The 22,946-nt window shown below is 37.6% G+C and overlaps 1 protein-coding gene and 1 long non-coding RNA gene across 2 annotated transcripts; both read left to right on the plus strand.

Moving 5' to 3' along the window:
- The first annotated feature begins 3,733 nt into the window (after positions 1-3,733).
- LOC139782733 (uncharacterized) lies at positions 3,734-5,740 on the plus strand. The gene is made up of 2 exons (XR_011720973.1): positions 3,734-3,781; positions 3,859-5,740. It is a non-coding gene; the product is annotated as an uncharacterized lncRNA (long non-coding RNA).
- Positions 5,741-20,031: 14,291 nt separating this feature from the next.
- LOC139782727 (uncharacterized) lies at positions 20,032-20,649 on the plus strand. Its single transcript, XM_071721761.1, has one exon. It carries the CDS (start codon positions 20,032-20,034, stop codon positions 20,647-20,649), a length of 618 nt encoding a protein of 205 aa, XP_071577862.1.
- Positions 20,650-22,946: the final 2,297 nt, after the last annotated feature.

A 22,946-nucleotide genomic window follows, 5' to 3' on the forward strand; every position in this document is an offset into this window, starting at 1 on the left:
GAATCAGGTTATGATTTCTGTCGAACCGACGAGGGCTGCGTTCGGGGAGCGCGCTATTAGCGCTATTGAATCATTTTGTCTTTATCGCTTATCAGGTGTAAAACAAGGATAGAATAAGCAAATAGCGCTAATAGCGCACTCCCCGAAGAGATGTAGCAAGTAGCAACACTGCATCCAGCATGCCCTGCGGCCACATGCGCATGCTCGGGCCCTCGCGCATGCAAAAGTGCGCGAATTTGAAACGTATGTATACCCAGTCAGAAATGTAACCTTGATTCAAGGTTGATTCAACGTCGATATGGTTGACAGCTGGTTGAGTCGATAAGAAAGTCGATATTCTTACAATATCGATCACTCCATGTCAGGATGTGTAGTGTCGATTCAAGGTTGATTCAACGTCGAAACGATTAATATCACTATTTTCACCGCTCTCAGTTATCTGAACAAACAGGGGCAAATGCTGGCCATATTGACCTCGTATTAGAGGCAGGAGCCAATATAAATTCAAGAAGAAGAGGACAACCTTTCTGTCCGCGAGACGTTCTTTTAAAAATTTGCAACAAATGAATTTTTTAAGATATTAACAAAGAAACAAAGAATATTTTTCGTTAAACTGTTAGTCAATCTTCGGGCGTATTAGACTAAAAGATTTCTGAAATATAAAACGCGGGTGTCCTTAAGAACAATATATCACACGAACAAATGCCTAAAAAGAAACTTGCAATAAAAATTAATAAATCATCATTTATGGATTGTATGCTTTTAGTTGTAAGAATTTTCGGTATAAGATGTAAAAATTATACTTTTAGTTGTAAAAATTAGCATATATAATAATATCTTTCGAAAAGATGGTTGTATAATTTGTCTTTTATAGATAATACACTTATTGTTCTACTATTCGTAGTTTGAAAATATTAAATTTTAATCTGTTCTTTTCACACACGAGATAATCCTAAAGAATATTAAAAGAAACAAGACGTACAAATTATGATATACAAATCGCAATTTTAAAGAAATGACATTTACGGTGTATATGTACTAAATACACAAATATTATTAGGCTACCAAGATCCATGCAGCAATTGGACCGTAAATGACATTTCTTTTAAAATTGATTTGTAATCCTAAAGACTTTGAAATTTTCGCAGATTACCTTCCGAGGCAACCATAATAACAATCATAAAATAATATTGTTCTTTCATGTACTGCAACACCATATGCAGAAATTTTCCGTGATATTAATTGTAAATGTTTTTTTTTTACAATTTGATCACGTTCAAAATCCGGTACAAAATTTTTTATATAAAAACATATAAATATGTACAATTATATATGAAATATGCCTATACATGTTATTTTTCTCTTGTATAATTTGTGTTCGTAAAAAAAGAAGAATCTAAAAATAATTAAAAAGATTATACAGGAGAAAAAAAACATATACATGGACATATTTTATATATAATTATATAATTTATACAGGGTGTATCAGAATGTTTGGTACTTTTTTCATATTTAGATAGAGCGAGCCAAACTGAGTCGAAAAGTCATGTACCATTTTGCAATTTTCGCAATAGTTGATGAGTTATTAATGATTAAAAATCGCCGTATTGGCCCGGCCCACCGCCAAATCCAAGCGCGCGGCGAGATGCGGCCGCCCCGCGGTCGGCGCGCGGGCAGTTGTTTACTTCAAGCGGCACGAGCGGCGCGTAACGCCGGGCCCCCGTCCTGAGCGATGATAGTTTCTCGCCTTTTTTAAATAGAAATAAAATTTTCTAACAACATAGAAAAATTTTTTGTGCGTACTTATGTACATACGTGTGTACATGCATACACAGTAAAATATCAATTGTACTGCTTAAAAAAGCGATTACTCAATTTACTTTTTTTCTGTTAGTAAGTAACGGTTGTCTTTAAGAAAGAATATTTTCTTGATAATAGTCTTAAAATGTACAAATTTTAGAAAGAGTCTTTATCATGTACTCGAAAGAAGAATTTATACTCCTTCAAAGAACATAATAAAATTTTATTAAAGAAAAGTCAAAATAATAAATAAAGTAATATGAGGACCCTCGAGATTAAAATAGGAGAAGTCAAGGCTATGAGGGTCAGACGCAGATCACAGTGCGTAATATCAGAAATAACTGATTTATTCGTCGTTTTGATACATTACATCGATCCGTACGTTTCGGCTCAGCTTTGAGCCATCTTCAGCGGTAGTTACAGAAGTTAAGTTACACGTTCTCCGTACCGTATGGTGAGTTTACTGATTCAAAGTATCAGAAACATAGACCAAATGATCCATACCCGAGAAAAAATAATTTTGACTAATTATATATGATCATACATTATTGTTTATATGATCAGATCCGAAAATTGGCCAGGTCTGACCATGCATGCTCATACAAAATCATATAGACGGTCATATCTATTCATATTTGACCATTAAAATATAAAAATATAAAATTTATTTTTTTCGTTAAACATTATTTTATTGCCGAAAATCTTTATTATGTGCAAGCTTAATTAATTAAATTTATATTGTACTTGAAAAATTTGCTGACCACTGCTGGATTTGAACCTGGAACCCCTGGATCTTGAGTCAGTCACCTTACGTACTGTGCTACAACGTTAATTAATAAATACGTTTCGTATTGTACTACATATGTTACACTTATTGTTAGCAGATGTACGGAAGGTGTCAGACATAGATACTGTATAGTTATCTAACAATATAATTTAATTCCACAAAAATGTAACAAATAATTGGATTAAAAATTATATTTTTCCGTAGTTTTTTCCGTAGTAGTAGATTGTTTTGTGTGCCGTTGATTGATATTGGAACATGTGTTTTGCCTGGGTTCATGCACTCGGTTCTTCTTGGGATAGTAAAACAACTTATTAAATTGTGGTTTGATAAAAAAGGTCCTTGGAATATTAAAAAAAAAGAGTAAAGATATTGATAATTTTATCACAAGTATACGACCACTTCAATCATTTTGTCGATTACCAAGACCTTTAACATATTATCAATTTTATAATGCATCCGAAAATTACAATTTTTTGTTATTTTATTCTCTTATAGCTCTTATTGATCATTTGCCTAATGAATATTTTCAGCACTGGATGATGTTAGTTATAGAATTGTTTAATTTACTTCAAAATCAAATTACACAGTTTGATCTTAAACAATCAGATATTTTACTTAAATTATTTGTAAAACAATTTGAAAAACTGTACGGCATGGAACGGATCAAGTTCTAACTATAATAGGCTTATCGTATAGCTAATTGGACCAATTTTATATATAGTAAAAGTGTTTTTATTTTTTCGTATATATATATATAACTTCGTTGTTTATTGAATATATATATAAATATAAATATGAGCGCCGCGTGTGTGTATGTGTGTGTGTGTGTGTGTGTGTGTGTATGTATATGTATATATGTGATATATGTACATGATACCCTGAAGATATATATATATATTATATAGTCATACATGAATTCATATATACAGTCAGGTATGAGTCAGGCTTGATTAGGTCTAATCATATATGAATCTGTACCTACTCATACGAATTAGAATATATTAGTCATATCAGCATAGAAATGGTCAGATCTAAATACGCACAATTATATATGGATATATATCTAGTTATATATAAATTTACATATAGTCAGGTGCGAGTTCATATTAGCCAGTTGTGCGAGAGTGCGCGGATGCGCGTTTAATAGCGCGAGGAAGACGACCACGAGGAAAGCGGTTCACACAAATCAAATACGTATAAGTCCAATAAAATAAGTATATTACAATAAAGTCTCAATATGTACAATGGATACAGTGTTCCTTTACTTTTAGCAAAGCAAGAAGCCGTAAACGCGCGCACAGATGTTAGTACGGCATGCAGCGGTGGTGAAAGCGTGTTCGCGAAGCGCGATAGCGAAGAGCGAACTCAAAGCGGTGTATACGGCGGTGTTAGCTAGCGTAGTTAAGCGGTTTAGCGAGTGGAGATTCTGGGCGATGGACTTTCGACAAAGAGCCCGGTGCGCGACGAAGCAAGCTCTTTTATACGGGAGCTTCTTCTCGCAATAACCAATTGTTTCGAAGCGTTGTCGGTGACCTCCGATTTTCCCTTGTGATTGGCGGCAAAGGGCTATGGCACGCATTGAGTCGCACCTGATTGGCAATCGGCTGCCTACGTCACCGCATCGCGTCGACGCGAGCCGAAACATTGCTAACCGGCCGTTAGCAATGTTGTTGTTTGTCACACCGGTGACTGTTTATAGCGTGGGTTTCTCCATCGCGCAAGGACATGAAAACAGCGTTTTGGAAACGTCTTGAAAGGTATCTATTGCGAAATGCCTTTAGAGAAGCCCACGTTATAATGCAAAGTATTCAGAACTTACATATTCGGATTAGGATTTTTATTGAAACGATGAACTTACAATACAGAGAAGGCACGCGCATTGTGTCCTTTCATTTGACGAGACCGATGCACGCTATGATGCACTCGTGATCTCAAACACCAGTCATGATTAGATAGAATCATACATAGATTTAAATATAGTCATATATGAATTCATCTACAGTCTGGTATGAGTCAGGCTTGATTAGGTCTAATCATATATGAATCTGTACCTACTCATACGAATTAGAATATATTAGTCATATCAGCATAGGAATGGTCAGATCTAATCATATATGGATCCATATATAATCATACAAGGAGCAAGATGTAAATATACATGATCATAAATATACCCATATATATTCATTTATGATTCTATACATAATCATATACAATTATCTATGATTAGTCAAAATTATTTTTTCTCGGGTATCTGTAAATTTGTTCAATTAATGTTGAGATATTAAAAAGATCTCTTAGGAAACTCACCATTCGGTCTGAAAAACGTGGAATACAGAGCCATGTACATAATGAATACTCTCTGGGAGAAGACTTGACGATCTTGTCGACACGACACACAATGATATGAAAGGTCTTGCAAGAAGAGGCATGTCGTAGGTCAACACACCGGCGAGGATTATAACATAGCACGATTTGACACCCCCTTACGGAAAGAAACTACAGCGGATTACAGAAAATTATATTACAGGAACTACATAAAAGTATTACACAAAATTACAGACTGAAGTATTGTAATATACTGTAATATTTTCGTACTATACGCTCGGATTACAGGAAAATATTACAGGATTACAGGACTACAAGATTGCAGTCCTCTTAATACTAGAGGACACTGATTTCCGATATTCACCCGGCATAAAAAAAAATTATTTTTTTCTTAGTTTTATTACTTTTTTATAACTAAATTTGTTTCTTAAGATGCAGTCTATGATTATAAATATTTTCTTGTATTTGAAAAACACACTTACCTTGGTGGGATTCGAACTCGGGACCTCGGGACCTCTGGATCGTGAGCCAACTGCCTTACGTGGTAGACTACTTCTTAATTTGATGTAAGTGTTATATATAGTCTACATATGTCATAACCAGCACAAATATATAATTTTTCAAAAATCATCTTAAGAAACAAATTCAGTTTAAAAAGAGTAATAAAATTTTAAATTGGATATATGATATAATATTTCTTAAAGTCGGGTGAATGTCAGAAACCAGTGCCGGCTCATTATGAAATTACTTATAAAATATGAAATTAAAAAATAATAAAATGTGGTTAAAAAGTGATACATTAAATCTAATAAATTTCAAACAATATTTATAGAAATAATTTATATATATACAGCTGCATTGAAGTAAAAGTATACTATATATGGAGGTGGAGGGGTAAAAACTAGGGCTCGCTATTATACGTTTAAACGGAAATACGTTTATACGTATAATTAGCATATCCGTTTATTAGAAACGTTTTTCCGAATACACGTGTTTTAAGTCTAGGGCCTGATAAACGTTTAAACGTTTAAACGTATATTTATAGCATATCCGCTTACTAAAAACGTTTTTCCGAATATTTTCACGTTTTTCTATAAACGTTTATTATCCCTTTCTTAAGTGTGTTATTTTTGAATGTACTTTATTAATGAAATATTTATTACAAATATAGTCAGCGTTGGGAAGTAATGTAGTATTTGTAATATCATTACCGTTACTTTCTTTCTGGTGACGTCGTCACATTTTTACAGTAACGGAAACGAATTCGTTACTTTCATCGTTACTTTAGTCATTTCTATTCAATAAATCAGAAGTAATTAGATTTGTTCGCGCTGCTTGCACTTCTTGGCCTTGGAACAAAACAAATACGCATTCGGATGCTGGTATAAAAGCAAGAATGAAATTGAGTGCTAATAGTGCAAGCAACACGAAGAAATTAATTTTATGTGTAATTATAAATGCAAGCTTTATTTATTTTTACATAATAAATTAATTTTAATGTATATTGTATGTTTAAAGTTTTATTATTGTATGTTTCTGTTTGCTGTATGTTTCATATAATATATATAGAACAAAAGTAATAATTACATTTTAAAATTAATTACATATTTTATTTTAGTATTACAAAATGTTAGTATTATAAAATGTTTAAATTTTTATTATTGTATATTTTTGTTTACTGTATGTTTAAATTGTACATATATCTATGTATATATAAGTACCTATAAAAATAATAATTTTCTTTTAAAATCAATCACGCATTTTATTTTAGTGTTATAAAAAAGTAACGAATTGTTACTTTCTTATAGTAACGATAACGGTAACAAGTTGCTTTTTCAAATTGCTAACGAGTAACGGTAATGATAACACGTTACATTTTTAAACTGGATAATCTGGATACAGTTATGTTGTTTTTAGATGATTACATGGCATAAAGTAGGTATGAAACGAACAAAACAAGTTTAACACTCTCTTCTACTCATAAATGAATGTACTTACTAAATATACGAGTAAATGAGTTTTTGTTTAAATAATAGCGAGCCCTAATTTTGACGCGGTGGAGGGGGGAAGCAAATAGGGGCAGACAAAAGCACGAGGGAACGACACAGTTCGACAAGTTTTTGTCACGCGTGCTCGCATCATCGACGACATCCGCGAGTGAGAGCGAGCGCATGCACGCACGTTCGTACGTACGCATGCACGCACGCACGAAATAACATGTCAGTGATGTTTACTAAACGTTTACTAAGCGTTTACTAAACGTTTACTAAACGTTTATTAAACGTTTACTAAGCGTTTATTAAACGTTTACTAAACGTTTAAACGTAAACGTTTTTCTGGAAGAAAATGTAAACGGATAAACGTTTCACGTTTAAACGTTTATTCGAAAAACGGAATAAAATCAGAGCCCTAGTAAAAACCACAGTGGTGTAACTCAAATTTTTAAAAATATTTTCTCGTGTGCATAGATGCAATCTGTACAATATATAAATTGCATCTATGCACACGAGAAAATATTTTTAAAAATTTGACTTACACCACTGTGGTTTTTACCCCTCCATATATGATAAGACTCGCTATTTCAAATTTTATGGATTACTGGTAGCATTACGTTTAATACACATGTGTAGTAGTGTATTACACATTTTGTAGATTACATGTGTAGTCTACTACACAAGTCACTTACCACACGTGTAGTATATTACACATATAATGGATTACACGTGTAGTCTACTACACAAGTCACTTACCACACGTGTAGTATATTACATATATAGTGGATTACACGTGTAGTGGATTTCACCCTTCATGATTAGACGTGTATTCCATATTACAGGGATTTCACGCACTAAGTAATTACAGCGTGTAATAACTACAGATTATTGTGTTCCTTTCTGTGATAACTACAGGTGGTCCTGTAGTAACTACACAAGTGTAATATTTACTGGCTGTAGTTTCTTTCCGTAAGGGCCGTCTCAAAATAACACGGATTTTTTGCATCATGCATATGTCACGGTTTTGAGCAAATTGTAATCCATGCTCATGAACTTGGTCGTTGGCAAATCGGGGTTTTACTATTGGTACATGCAATATTGTGACGGTGTCAAATCGTGCTTTGTTATAATCCTCGCCGATGTGTTGACCTACGACATGCCTCTTTTTGCAAGACCTTTCATATCATTGTGTGTCGTGTCGACAAGATCGTCAAGTCTTCTCGCAGAGAGTATTCATTATGTACATGGCTCTGTATTCCACGTTTTTCAGACCGAATGGTGAGTTTTCTAAGAGATCTTTTTAATATCTCAACTTTATTTGAACAAATTTACAGATATGGATCAATTGATCTATGTTTCTGATACTTGGAATCAGTAAACTCACCATACGGTACGGAGAACGTGTAACTTAACTTGTGTAACTACCGCTGAAGATGGCTCAAAGCTGAGCCGAAACGTACGGATCGATGTAATGTATCAAAACAACGATTAAATCAGTTATTTCTGATATTACCCCTTATGAAAAAAAACTATTGACAGCGAATTAACTATTGGACTTTCAATAGTTAACTATTAAATTTGAATAGTACGTACTATTCAAATCTAATAGTTATCCAATAGTTAATTCGCTCTCAATAGTTTTTCAATAGTTTTTTTTCATAAGGGACGCACTGTGATCTGCGTCTGATCCTCATAGCCTTGACTTCTCCTATCAAAATAATTAGCAAATCGAATTTTTGTTTTAATTTTATATTCTTAACTGAAGAACTGAATAATTAGAATTTAGAATATTATTTATTTTAAGTAATATTATCAAGAAAACATTTTTTGTAAAGATCATCGTTACTTAAAGGAAGAGAAAATTGAGTAATTGGTTTTTTTAGCACTAGAATGATATTTTTTTGCGTGTGCGTATACGGCACGCCGTTTTGCTATTTAATATCATCATAAAAATTCTACCAAATTAAATTGATACTCAAAGAAAAGAAATTATTATTATGTCTAGATACTTATAATTCATCGAATTATTATTAAGCTTTAATTGAAAATGCAGAATTAAAATTATGTCTAGACAAAATATTAATTCTGAATTTATTTTATGTTATGACATAAAAATTTTTCGGGAATTAAAATTATGTACATAATTGTAATTCACGAATTTTACTTATGTACACAATTTTAATTCTTAAATTTTTATTACGTACACAGTTGTAATTCTCGAATTACTCTTTTTCTTTTAGTAAGTAACGGTTATCTTTAACAAAGAATATTTTCTTGATAATAATCTTAAAATGTACTTATCACAAATTTTAGAAAAAGTCTTTGTCATGTACTTTGTATGAAAAAAGAATTTATACTCCTTCAAAGAACATTATAAAATATTATCAAAGAAAAGTCAAAATAATAAGTAAATGGAATTTTTGTTTTAATTTTATATTCTTAATTGAAGAATTAAACAATTAGATGCCTCTTCTTGCAAGACCTTTCATATCATTGTGTGTCGTGTCGACAAGATCGTCAAGTCTTCTCCCAGAGAGTATTCATTATGTACATGGCTCTGTATTCCACGTTATTCAGACCGAATGGTGAGTTTCCTAAGGAATCTTTTTAATATCTCAACATTAATTGAACAAATTTACAGATATGGATAAATTGGTCTATGTTTCTGATACTTTGAATCAGTAAACTCACCATACGGTACGGAGAACGTGTAACTTAATTTCTGTAACTGCCGCTGAAGATGGCTCAAAACTGAGCCGAAACGTACAGATCGATGTAATGTATCAAAACGACGAATAAATCAGTTATTTCTGATATTACGCACTGTGGATGTAGATACTTGTACATACTTGTAGATACATCCGAAATTTTGAAAGAAATGCAGAAATGGTCCGACATGGACTCAACATCTTCGCGAACGGTCCAACCCTGGATCCTGTTGGATAAATCTGGAGAGGCCCAGGTCAGATCTATAATCGATCTTCCCTGGTGGTTCGAGAAAGTGGGACGGTTACCCACATTCATCAGACGCCAATCAAGTTGTGCGGTTAGTTCCTCCAATACTTCACCTCTAATATCAGTAGAGTTTGAACCCCATAGATGCGCGTGGGCATTAAAATCACCACACACGAGAATTCTATTGTTGTGCGCGACGCTCGAACATATATTGGATAATTCTTCTAAAAAGTCATAATAATTGCGGATATCAACGTTCGGCGATATATAACAGGACAGGATGAAAACGTCTCCAAACTTCACGAGGACCGAGTCTCGACCCTGAGCCATGAGCACAGCAGGGTAAGTCGCGATCTTTGCGTTAACATATATAGCAGCCAGTTTGTTATGACTGTAAAACCACTGCTGATAGGGACTTGACGCACGAGCAGGCTCGGAAACCATACAAATGGTGGCCCCGATCTCCTCCGAATGATGTACAAGGAGGTCTTGAGCCTCCTTATTTCTATTCAAGTTGATCTGGAGACAGAGGAATGTTAACGTTTTGGCCCCTGTCCTCTTGAACCGTCCTTTCGCTGTCTCGCAGGCTGGTCCCTGCTAGAGCATCCATCAAGAGAGCCAAGTCGGTGGTTACTGGGTTTTCCAGCTTCCCTACAGATAACACAGCAGGGATCAGATTTGCAGCTGCCGATCTGGTGACCCCTTTCTCCGCACCTGAAGCACGCGCCAGTTCGGTCCTCAGGATAACTGCAAGTAGTGCGGACGTGGCCGAATCGCCAGCACTTATAGCACTGCACGGGTCTAGCTTCTAACAGCTCGACCCGTGCAACCGTCCATCCAACTTTGAGCTTATTTGTGGCGGTGATTTTAGTCCGCCGCGGATAAAGGGCACTTGGCCCACACGGAGTTTAAGCCATTGTTCATCCTACGTATATTGCCAATTTTGATCAAGTGCTCGTCGCAATCTCCCACAATGGAAATTTCGTTTACGATATCAACTGAAGAAACGGAGTCATCAAAATTCCAAACGCGCATCTCTCCCATGGTGGTTGGTCGAGTGATGCGCGCTGTACCATCCCCCAGCACCTCTTTTAGTTTACCAACTAGTATATCTGCTTTAGAGGTCCCATCTGCGCCAGGAATCTCGATGATTACGCCTCCATTTATTCCTCTTCTAATCTTAGATCCTTCGATTCCTAGAGTGTCGAGGTTTATGTTCTGCCTCGCCTTCTTGAGTAAATCAGCATAGCTGACGTCCGATTTTAAACTTGTAATCGAAACCGCGGCCGTCTTGGGAGGTCTGCGACGGACTCTCCCGCGAGGACCGCTTCTCGTAGCATCAGCCCTAGTATTCGGGTCAATCGAGGGATTACGTCGACTCTGTTTAATATCTGTAGGTGGAGGTGCAGATGTAGACGCCATAGCTTCGCCATCTGAAGTACCCGATATCTCTGAAACCTCGCTTTTAAAGGAGGTCTTACGACTTTTATAAATTTATTGTTATTGGTTACATATTTTTATTTCACTAATAATAGATATATTGCATAAAGAAATATTTTTATGGAATCTATCGATAAATGACAATAAAGTCGATATTATGTTTTCTAATAATGTACGACGTTTTAAATTTCCTATCCCGTATTATTGTTATTAACGAAATTTCCTGCACATATATATGAAAGTATTCGAATCACTTTTACAATATTGTTTTTTGATATCTTTTATCAGAACTTATAATTAATAAATATAATTTATCTCAATTTATTTTAGTACTTACTATAACTCTTGTTTAAATCAATTTTGAATCAACCGTTTCTCGTATATAATAAATTAGAAGCGACGTCACACATAATCTTCCAATTATTTAGATCAATGTAACAATATATAAAGGCGCTCGATAGTTTTTTTTAAAGATGTTAAAATAGTTCATATACAAAGTATAATAAACATAGATTAATATTAACATACGACTTAATTAGTTATTTAATGATAACACAGCCACACACAAAAAAATTATTTTCTGGCCTGGCCGGGGTCAGACCATGTTTATTATATGTTTTTGGGGTCGCTGAAACCGAATTCGAAGTCCATTTTACCCCATCACGTCAGGTTTTTGACATAACCTTATACCTAATATATTGAACCTCACAGCAGGGCACCTCCACGCGGTGACGGCGGGCAACGGAGCAATTCCGTTATCCGGCTGAGTCCCTGGATTACGGCGTTGATGCCGTCATGGCAGGCACAGGTGGAAAACGTTTAACGAGACAGGGATTCGGATACCCAGAATCGGCGGCTGGTCAGGGTGAGAAACCCCCAGGCCAGAAAATAATTTTTTTTTTTGTATGGCTGTGTAATGATTTTTTAAATAAATAATGAAAGGTACATTATCTATGAACAACTGTAAAATGTAATATAATCTTTTGTTTAAAATAGCATTATACGGAAATAACAGGATAGGGAAATGTTGAAATATGCGTCCAACCAGTCTTCGGACTGAAAACATGATGATATGGAAATAAATAAAAGCGTTGGTTACATCATTCGACGATCCATCAATTTTATTACAATTCAATTTCTAGAGATACTTTTTGTAGCGATTCTTTATGCAGAATATAAAAATTATAGATCAATAAAAAAAATACAATTTTTTTTAGTAATACGCATTTCTCTGTACATTTGAGAGGCCACAGAATTATATTACTGATCCTTTGCCTAGTCGATTAATCGCTGAATAGGATATTTAAAGACTTCGCCAACAAGATGATATTTCCCGGTAAAAAATTTTTCATATAAAAACATATATGTATATGTATACTTAAATTAAAAGAAAATGTTTACTAACTAGTTGATTGGACCATAATTCTTTTTTATTTACAGTTAATAAAGCGCTTCCCTCCAGCACATTGCGATTAAAGTTGGTGTACAATTTTAATTTAATGTGAGTCACCGACATGATGTCTAAAAAATAAACGTTTAATATTTAATATTATTCTTATATAAATAATTACGTAATTAATAGCGTTTTTCATTGGCAGAACTAGTGCGCACTTAGTGCACATTCTTCTGCCAATGAAAAACGCTATAACATACCTGGCCTCGAATACGACGATGAATCTTTTAGTGGTAGTAAATTGATCCTAGATTGTCTGGCCATATCGACCTCAAAAAAGCAGGAGATCGAGGATGCGTTAGAATTTGATTGAGTTGAAAAAATTTACAAAAGCCAAAGGAAGATGTTCTTCTCGAAGACACGAGAAAACGTGCAGGCGGAACGAGACGATAAGCTGAAAAGAAAAAAAATGGGATATACGTTCGCGGCTTTTCCGCGTAAACGCAAAGGCTTGCATAGAAAGCTGACGCAACATGCAAAACACGTGTGCAACTTCCGTTAAAATATCTTTTCGCAGGTTCTAGCAAATTGCGACAAATGTATCGAGGCTCGAGGTTCACGCATGGGTCGGACGCACGCTGTTGGAAATTGGTTAGGGCGGTAGCTGAGACGGAAAGATTCCAAGATTTCTTTAAGTACGGAAAAAAACGCGAGCACGAGCGAAGAGAAAAGATATTAATGTCATCTGCAAAGTTTTATCCGTTCAGTCTTACCTGACAACGTATGAGAATGAACAATTTCACGTGCCGAGTCTTCGCCCTGCCGCGGTTGCCGCAGGTTGCCGGTCGCGCAATCACCCGAATCGGCGAATCACCGTATATCCTCGGATCTTGGGACGAGGTAAAAATTACAAAAGTGAGAAAATTCACTAGAGAATCTACAATTTTATTTGTCGAAATCTAGTAAATTTGTTCATTTTTGTAATTTTCACCTCGTCTCAAAATACAGAATCGACCTTCAGGTGCGCGCATGCCGGCATTGTCGAGAATCGGAACACGCGCAGTGTCTTTGTTCGCGAAAATTGTGCCCACAGCGCAACTCCGTCAATCGTCGAATCAATCAGAAAGCGCCGCGTTCCAATCTCCCCTTCGTTCTCGGCCCCCGCCCGACTAACACCATGGGTAGGAGCAAAAAGAAGGTGGAAGGAAGGGTCCAAGCAATCCGATAATCGATTCGAGATCCGAGGATATACGGTGATTCGCCGATTCGGGTGATTGCGCGACCGGCAACCTGCGGCAACCGCGGCAGGGCGAAGACTCGGCACGTGAAATTGTTCATTCTCATACGTTGTCAGGTAAGACTGAACGGATAAAACTTTGCAGATGACATTAATATCTTTTCTCTTCGCTCGTGCTCGCGTTTTTTTCCGTACTTAAAGAAATCTTGGAATCTTTCCGTCTCAGCTACCGCCCTAACCAATTTCCAACAGCGTGCGTCCGACCCATGCGTGAACCTCGAGCCTCGATACATTTGTCGCAATTTGCTAGAACCTGCGAAAAGATATTTTAACGGAAGTTGCACACGTGTTTTGCATGTTGCGTCAGCTTTCTATGCAAGCCTTTGCGTTTACGCGGAAAAGCCGCGAACGTATATCCCATTTTTTTTCTTTTCAGCTTATCGTCTCGTTCCGCCTGCACGTTTTCTCGTGTCTTCGAGAAGAACATCTTCCTTTGGCTTTTGTAAATTTTTTCAACTCAATCAAATTCTAACGCATCCTCGATCTCCTGCTTTTTTGAGGTCGATATGGCCAGACAATCTAGGATCAATTTACTACCACTAAAAGATTCATCGTCGTATTCGAGGCCAGGTATGTTATAGCGTTTTTCATTGGCAGAAGAATGTGCACTAAGTGCGCACTAGTTCTGCCAATGAAAAACGCTATTAATTACGTAATTATTTATATAAGAATAATATTAAATATTAAACGTTTATTTTTTAGACATCATGTCGGTGACTCACATTAAATTAAAATTGTACACCAACTTTAATCGCAATGTGCTGGAGGGAAGCGCTTTATTAACTGTAAATAAAAAAGAATTATGGTCCAATCAACTAGTTAGTAAACATTTTCTTTTAATTTAAGTATACATATACATATATGTTTTTATATGAAAAATTTTTTACCGGGAAATATCATCTTGTTGGCGAAGTCTTTAAATATCCTATTCAGCGATTAATCGACTAGGCAAAGGATCAGTAATATAATTCTGTGGCCTCTCAAATGTACAGAGAAATGCGTCAATTTACTACCACTAAAAGATTCATCGTCGTATTCGAGGCCAGGTATGTTATAGCGTTTTCATTGGCAGAAGAATGTGCACTAAGTGCGCACTAGTTCTGCCAATGAAAAACGCTATTAATTACGTAATTATTTATATAAGAATAATATTAAATATTAAACGTTTATTTTTAGACATCATGTCGGTGACTCACATTAAATTAAAATTGTACACCAACTTTAATCGCAATGTGCTGGAGGGAAGCGCTTTATTAACTGTAAATAAAAAAGAATTATGGTCCAATCAACTAGTTAGTAAACATTTTCTTTTAATTTAAGTATACATATACATATATGTTTTTATATGAAAAATTTTTTACCGGGAAATATCATCTTGTTGGCGAAGTCTTTAAATATCCTATTCAGCGATTAATCGACTAGGCAAAGGATCAGTAATATAATTCTGTGGCCTCTCAAAAGTACAGAGAAATGCGTATTACTAAAAAAAATTGTATTTTTTTTATTGATCTATAATTTTTATTCTGCATAAAGAATCGCTACAAAAAGTATCTCTAGAAATTGAATTGTAATAAAATTGATGGATCGTCGAATGATGTAACCAACGCTTTTATTTATTTCCATATCCTCATGTTTTCAGTCCGAAGACTGGTTGGACGCATATTTCAACATTTCCCTATCCTGTTATTTCCGTATAATGCTATTTTAAACAAAAGATTATATACATTTTACAGTTGTTCATAGATAATGTACCGTTCATTATTTATTTAAAAAATCATTACACAGCCATACAAAAAAAAAAATTATTTTCTGGGCCTGGGGGTTTCTCCCCCTGACCAGCCGCCGATTCTGGGTATCCGAATCCCTGTCTCGTTAAACGTTTTCCACCTGTGCCTGCCATGACGGCATCAACGCCGTAATCCAGGGACTCAGCCGGATAACGGAATTGCTCCGTTGCCCGCCGTCACCGCGTGGAGGTGCCCTGCTGTGAGGTTCAATATATTAGGTATAAGGTTATGTCAAAAACCTGACGTGATGGGGTAAAATGGACTTCGAATTCGGTTTCAGCGACCCCAAAAACATATAATAAACATGGTCTGACCCCGGCCAGGCCAGAAAATAATTTTTTTGTGTGTGGCTGTGTTATCATTAAATAACTAATTAAGTCGTATGTTAATATTAATCTATGTTTATTATACTTTGTATATGAACTATTTTAACATCTTTAAAAAAAACTATCGAGCGCCTTTATATATTGTTACATTGATCTAAATAATTGGAAGATTATGTGTGACGTCGCTTCTAATTTATTATATACGAGAAACGGTTGATTCAAAATTGATTTAAACAAGAGTTATAGTAAGTACTAAAATAAATTGAGATAAATTATATTTATTAATTATAAGTTCTGATAAAAGATATCAAAAAACAATATTGTAAAAGTGATTCGAATACTTTCATATATATGTGCAGGAAATTTCGTTAATAACAATAATACGGGATAGGAAATTTAAAACGTCGTACATTATTAGAAAACATAATATCGACTTTATTGTCATTTATCGATAGATTCCATAAAAATATTTCTTTATGCAATATATCTATTATTAGTGAAATAAAAATATGTAACCAATAACAATAAATTTATAAAAGTCGTAAGACCTCCTTTAAAAGCGAGGTTTCAGAGATATCGGGTACTTCAGATGGCGAAGCTATGGCGTCTACATCTGCACCTCCACCTACAGATATTAAACAGAGTCGACGTAATCCCTCGATTGACCCGAATACTAGGGCTGATGCTACGAGAAGCGGTCCTCGCGGGAGAGTCCGTCGCAGACCTCCCAAGACGGCCGCGGTTTCGATTACAAGTTTAAAATCGGACGTCAGCTATGCTGATTTACTCAAGAAGGCGAGGCAGAACATAAACCTCGACACTCTAGGAATCGAAGGATCTAAGATTAGAAGAGGAATAAATGGAGGCGTAATCATCGAGATTCCTGGCGCAGATGGGACCTCTAAAGCAGATATACTAGTTGGTAAACTAAAAGAGGTGCTGGGGGATGGTACAGCGCGCATCACTCGACCAACCACCATGGGAGAGATGCGCGTTTGGAATTTTGATGACTCCGTTTCTTCAGTTGATATCGTAAACGAAATTTCCATTGTGGGAGATTGCGACGAGCACTTGATCAAAATTGGCAATATACGTAGGATGAACAATGGCTTAAACTCCGTGTGGGCCAAGTGCCCTTTATCCGCGGCGGCTAAAATCACCGCCACAAATAAGCTCAAAGTTGGATGGACGGTTGCACGGGTCGAGCTGTTAGAAGCTAGACCCGTGCAGTGCTATAAGTGCTGGCGATTCGGCCACGTCCGCACTACTTGCAGTTATCCTGAGGACCGAACTGGCGCGTGCTTCAGGTGCGGAGAAAGGGGTCACCAGATCGGCAGCTGCAAATCTGATCCCTGCTGTGTTATCTGTAGGGAAGCTGGAAAACCCAGTAACCACCGACTTGGCTCTCTTGATGGATGCTCTAGCAGGGACCAGCCTGCGAGACAGCGAAAGGACGGTTCAAGAGGACAGGGGCCAAAACGTTAACATTCCTCTGTCTCCAGATCAACTTGAATAGAAATAAGGAGGCTCAAGACCTCCTTGTACATCATTCGGAGGAGATCGGGGCCACCATTTGTATGGTTTCCGAGCCTGCTCGTGCGTCAAGTCCCTATCAGCAGTGGTTTTACAGTCATAACAAACTGGCTGCTATATATGTTAACGCAAAGATCGCGACTTACCCTGCTGTGCTCATGGCTCAGGGTCGAGACTCGGTCCTCGTGAAGTTTGGAGACGTTTTCATCCTGTCCTGTTATATATCGCCGAACGTTGATATCCGCAATTATTATGACTTTTTAGAAGAATTATCCAATATATGTTCGAGCGTCGCGCACAACAATAGAATTCTCGTGTGTGGTGATTTTAATGCCCACGCGCATCTATGGGGTTCAAACTCTACTGATATTAGAGGTGAAGTATTGGAGGAACTAACCGCACAACTTGATTGGCGTCTGATGAATGTGGGTAACCGTCCCACTTTCTCGAACCACCAGGGAAGATCGATTATAGATCTGACCTGGGCCTCTCCAGATTTATCCAACAGGATCCAGGGTTGGACCGTTCGCGAAGATGTTGAGTCCATGTCGGACCATTTCTGCATTTCTTTCAAAATTTCGGATGTATCTACAAGGCGACCGACGCGGCTCCCTTCGTGCCGCTGGAACTTTAAGAAGATGGACGTCGAACTTTACCAGGAGGCCATCGAATGGAGGTGCGCCGTCACTCCTATGGATCAAGAATATATGATCAACGCAAAACCCGACCGTTGGATACATACCTGCATCTATGATGCATGTAAAGCGGCAGTCCCTCGTTTACGTGCCCGCAGATCCGATACGGCATATTGGTGGAGTGATCGTATTGCGCAGCTGAGAACTACGTCCATTGCTGCTAGAAGGGCCTGGACTCGTGGTAGGAACAGAGATCGACCGGAAGTGTTGGAGTCCAAGAGAGTAGCTTATATCGCGGCAAAGCACGAATTGAAGTTTGAGATCAGGAGAGCCAAATCGAACGCGTGGCGAGAATTGGTGATTACACTCGATAAGGATCCTTGGGGTCTTCCTTATAAATTAGTTATGAACAAATTACGGAAACCTACCCCGGGCCTTAATGCAACCCTGGAACCGGACATGTTGAATCGCCTCCTGAATAAGTTGTTTCCACCTGGTAAGGCATTAGTTCCTGTGAACCTCGGCGATTGTGAGGTGGGAAGGACTCCCATCACTCCTGAAGAGGTCAGCGAGGCTATTGCCGCGAAGAAGTCTAGCAGCACAGCACCTGGGCCGGACGGATTTAAGGTAACCGCACTAAAGATGCTACCACCCTGTATGATTCATTGATTGGCGACAAACTTTAATACGTATATGCAGATCGGAGTTTTTCCACCAAGTTGGAAGACTGCCGACTTGGTATTAATTCCAAAAGGTGATGCTCCACCACCAGGCGAAATTCCGAAGGCCCGCCCTATATGCCTTCTGAACGAAATTGGTAAAACGTTCGAGAGGGTGATCGCAAATCGACTCGCCACTTACCTTGAGGGAAATCCCACATATGATCTGTCTAATAATCAGTTTGGATTCCGGAGAATGCGCTCAACTACTGATGCTCTTTTCCTGGTAAAGGATATTATAACCAGAGCTCGTGCTGAGGGAAAAGTGGCGCTGACGTTGTCTCTTGACATCGAGAACGCCTTTAACTCGATCAAGCACTCCAGTATTAGGAGAGCTCTTCGGACGAAACGCGTTACACCTTATCTACGGCGTATAATTGAGGACTATTTGCGAGATCGGAAGATTAGGTATGTTTCATCCGATGGTACTCGCCGTTTTAGACGTGTAAACAGAGGCGTTCCACAGGGATCAATACTGGGCCCTCCTTTGTGGAACTTGGGATTTGACCCAGGTCCTTCGGACCATGCTCTTTCAGGATTGCCATATAATATGTTATGCCGATAACACTCTCTTGGTGGTCATTGAGGAGGATTTTGACTCAGCGTGTGCCCTTGCGACTGAGTGTTTGGAACGCATGCTGATCAATATTAACGACCTTGGCCTAGCGGTATCCTGGTCGAAGTCTGAGGCGGTCTTTTTTGGTCATTGCCCTCGCGATTTGTATTTCGTATATGATAATTTTAGAATAAAAATTGCCTATAGAATAAAATATCTCGGCGTATACATTGACAAAAGATGGGCGTTTAACACCCACTTAAAATATGTGGCGTCCAAAATCACAAAGGTTGGTCGTGCGCTTTGTGGTATACGCCCGAACCTCAGGGGTCTAGTGGAGAATAAACGGAGATTATACTGTTCCGTGACAACTTCCATTGCGCTGTACGCGGCTCCTATATGGAGTGAAGAGTTTCTTGGCTCCGCAAATAAACAGAGAATATTACGATAGGCTCTTCGGTTGATGGCGCTTCGCACCATAATGGCATATCGGACGGTCTCATATGAGGCCTCTACTCTGCTGGCTCGTGTTCCACCTCTACATTTGTATACAGAATACCTGAGACGTGTCTATCTTCGTCTTCGAGGGATGAAAGAGGACGGTACCTATAACGAGGTTTCATCTAAAGCAGTTCGCCTGGACGAGTGGGAAGAACTTCGTCGACAATGGTGTGACCATATTAAACAACCACAACTAGCTGGAAGAAAAACGAGGGAAGCAATAATCCCTAACTTCGAGGAGTGGTTGGACCGCAGATCGGGTTTTCTCACGTTTAGGATTACCCAGTTTCTAACTGGACACGAGTGCTTTGGGGCGTACTTATATCGAATTAATAAAGAAGATACTCCCATATGCAGATATTGCGATGCAGAGGACGATACACCGGAACACGCATTGGCAGTCTGTAATCAATGGAGTCTCGAGCGGGGAGAGTTGACGGCCGCCGTGGGACAGAACCTCTCCCTGGAAAGCATTGTCAGGAAGATTTGTCTTTCAAAAGAATCCTGGAACGCGTTCTCGGTTTTCGCCGAACGAGTCCTTCAGCGGAAGGAAGAAGATGAACGTAGGAGGCAGCAAATGGCTTTCGATCCTGGATAGCGCTTTATGTAATGACTGATTAGGATGGACATTGTGTTTGTTGTATTGCGTTTACGCGATATTGCGCTCTACTTTGTTGCGTGCGGGTGGGGCCGTTCTGCCGCCTCTGGGGCGGCCGGGCGCCGGCCGGCTGCGGGCCTTCCTCCTCCTGGGGTCCGGTGTGTCGCTTGCGCGACGCTTCCGGATCCCTGGGGGGTGGTTGGCCCGGGGGCGGTCGGTGTGGGGCTGTCTTCTCTGGGTCGCCGGGTGACCCTACAGCTATTCTTATTCGGTTGCATTGTTGCGTTTGTTGGTCCTTCGGGGCTCTGTCGCGTGGGTCGTGGGGTGTTCTTGGGGGGCGGTCGGCCGTGCTCTGCTGCTCGCTGCTCTTTCGGGGCTCCGGCGCTGCTGCTAGACGGTAGCTCCCGGATGCCCTGTTGTGGCTGCGGGGTGCGGTTGGCCGTTCCTCGGCCTAGGTAGACGACCTAAGTCGTTTACAGACGATTCCGAGTCTCGACATCGAACTCGCGAAACTCATGTTCGACCGTTAGACGCCGTGCCGTCGTAAGCGGTGAGATCCCGACGACGCACAGTGGGGCGAAAGCGTCAAAACGTGGCCAAAAGTAAGAAAATTGAAACCATAAACAAAACATGTTATGTACATACAATTAATAGAAAACATATCCATACATACGTTTCTGATACATATTTGTCAGTTTTATTGTTGCTGTCATTGTTATTATTTATCAAAGCTTAACCTTTAAGCGAACCGTTTATAGCTTTATGTAAGATACGTTGTCACTTCGTATTATAATATATCTCACAATTGAAAGTTTCCCATATCATTCCAGCATGAAAACGATGTCTCCAGATATTTTAATTATATATTTATATAAATAGTTAAGTTTTACTTCTTATTTTTATAACAAGTAGTACATTGTTTTAATTTGATGTAAACTTTTTACTAGAACATCAGACATTTTTTAATATTTATTATTGTTCCCGGCATCTCCCGGCTATGAATTTTTTTTTGTTATTTAATACGTTTATTTGCCTATAATATCGTGAAAGAAAATATTGCGCCTTCTTGTGCCTTTTAAAATTATTTAATATTTTATAACTAGAGTCCAACCGAAATCGAAACCGAAACTTTCATGGATATCCTAGAAAAGCCATATGTATACACGTTCACATATATGTATATACTATACACTTTTTCTTTATAAATATTATAATATTTAATTATTAAAATAATAATTACACACATTATCACACAATTCGGTCGGGCTCTAGGCCAAGTTTTGGTTTTCGGTTTCGATCGAACTCAATAGGATTGTAATAGTAGGACTGTGATAATATGTGTCCTGCCGGGACAGTCAGTGAGCCAACAAAATCCGTACGCGACACTGCTGGTCGATATCGAGAAACCGGAGTCGAATCGTAGCGAGTACTGCGTTGTGCACTAGCGAGTGCGACATTGTAACGCGAAGTATGACTTGTAATCATCTTTAAATAAATTGACTCGTGTTCCGTTAACCAAGGAAGCTGATTCTTATTTTGTGCTTTCCTCGGCGCAGCGCGCGAAAACCGGAGCGGTCCACTAACACACTTATACCATAAATTCGCCACTTCAATCATAAAGTTGCGAAACAAACATATTGTAGTTAATTTTGTAGTTTTTATTTTATTATTACTTTATTATACAATATTAAGAAGTAAAAATAGTTATATTACAAAAAGACCTTATTTGGACGACTTTAAGACGTCTTTAAAATGACGTCTTCAGATGGTCTAAGAAATGACGTCTTATAAACGTCCATTATTAGTCCCCGATGTCATAGACCAAAAATGACTAAAAATAGACGTCATAATGACGTTATGGAATGACGTCAGTATAATGTCATTTTTAAAGACATAGTCGCTTTTTGGTCATTTGACGTCATTTCCCGAGAAAAAATGATCAGATATAATCACATATGATTATATAAAATCGACATTAGATATAATTAGATATAAAAAATGGCCCGATATAATTTTATATAATTGTATATAATTATATACCATATATGGTTATATATAATTGTATGTGGTTATATGTGATTATATCTAACATAATAAATATTTTATATATATATACATATATATGTATATATATAAAATATTTATTGCATTAGATATAATCATATATTATTATATCTTTTCTTCATATATACATATATATAACTTGGCGCTGCTTGGCGTGAGATACTGCCGTGTCTCTTGATATCATTCTTATACCACTGTTTGTCAAATTTTAAATACGAGAAATAAATCCTATC

This window comes from Temnothorax nylanderi, unplaced genomic scaffold (genome assembly GCF_030848795.1).
Source record: "Temnothorax nylanderi isolate EJ_2023f unplaced genomic scaffold, tnyl_v1.0 TNYL_tig0436_pilon, whole genome shotgun sequence".
Classification (NCBI taxonomy): Eukaryota; Metazoa; Arthropoda; class Insecta; order Hymenoptera; family Formicidae; genus Temnothorax; species Temnothorax nylanderi.

Excerpts from the sequence above, each read along its gene's own strand:
- LOC139782727 (XM_071721761.1), top strand. The coding sequence starts at position 20,032 with ATGGCATATCGGACGGTCTCATATGAGGCCTCTACTCTGCTGGCTCGT.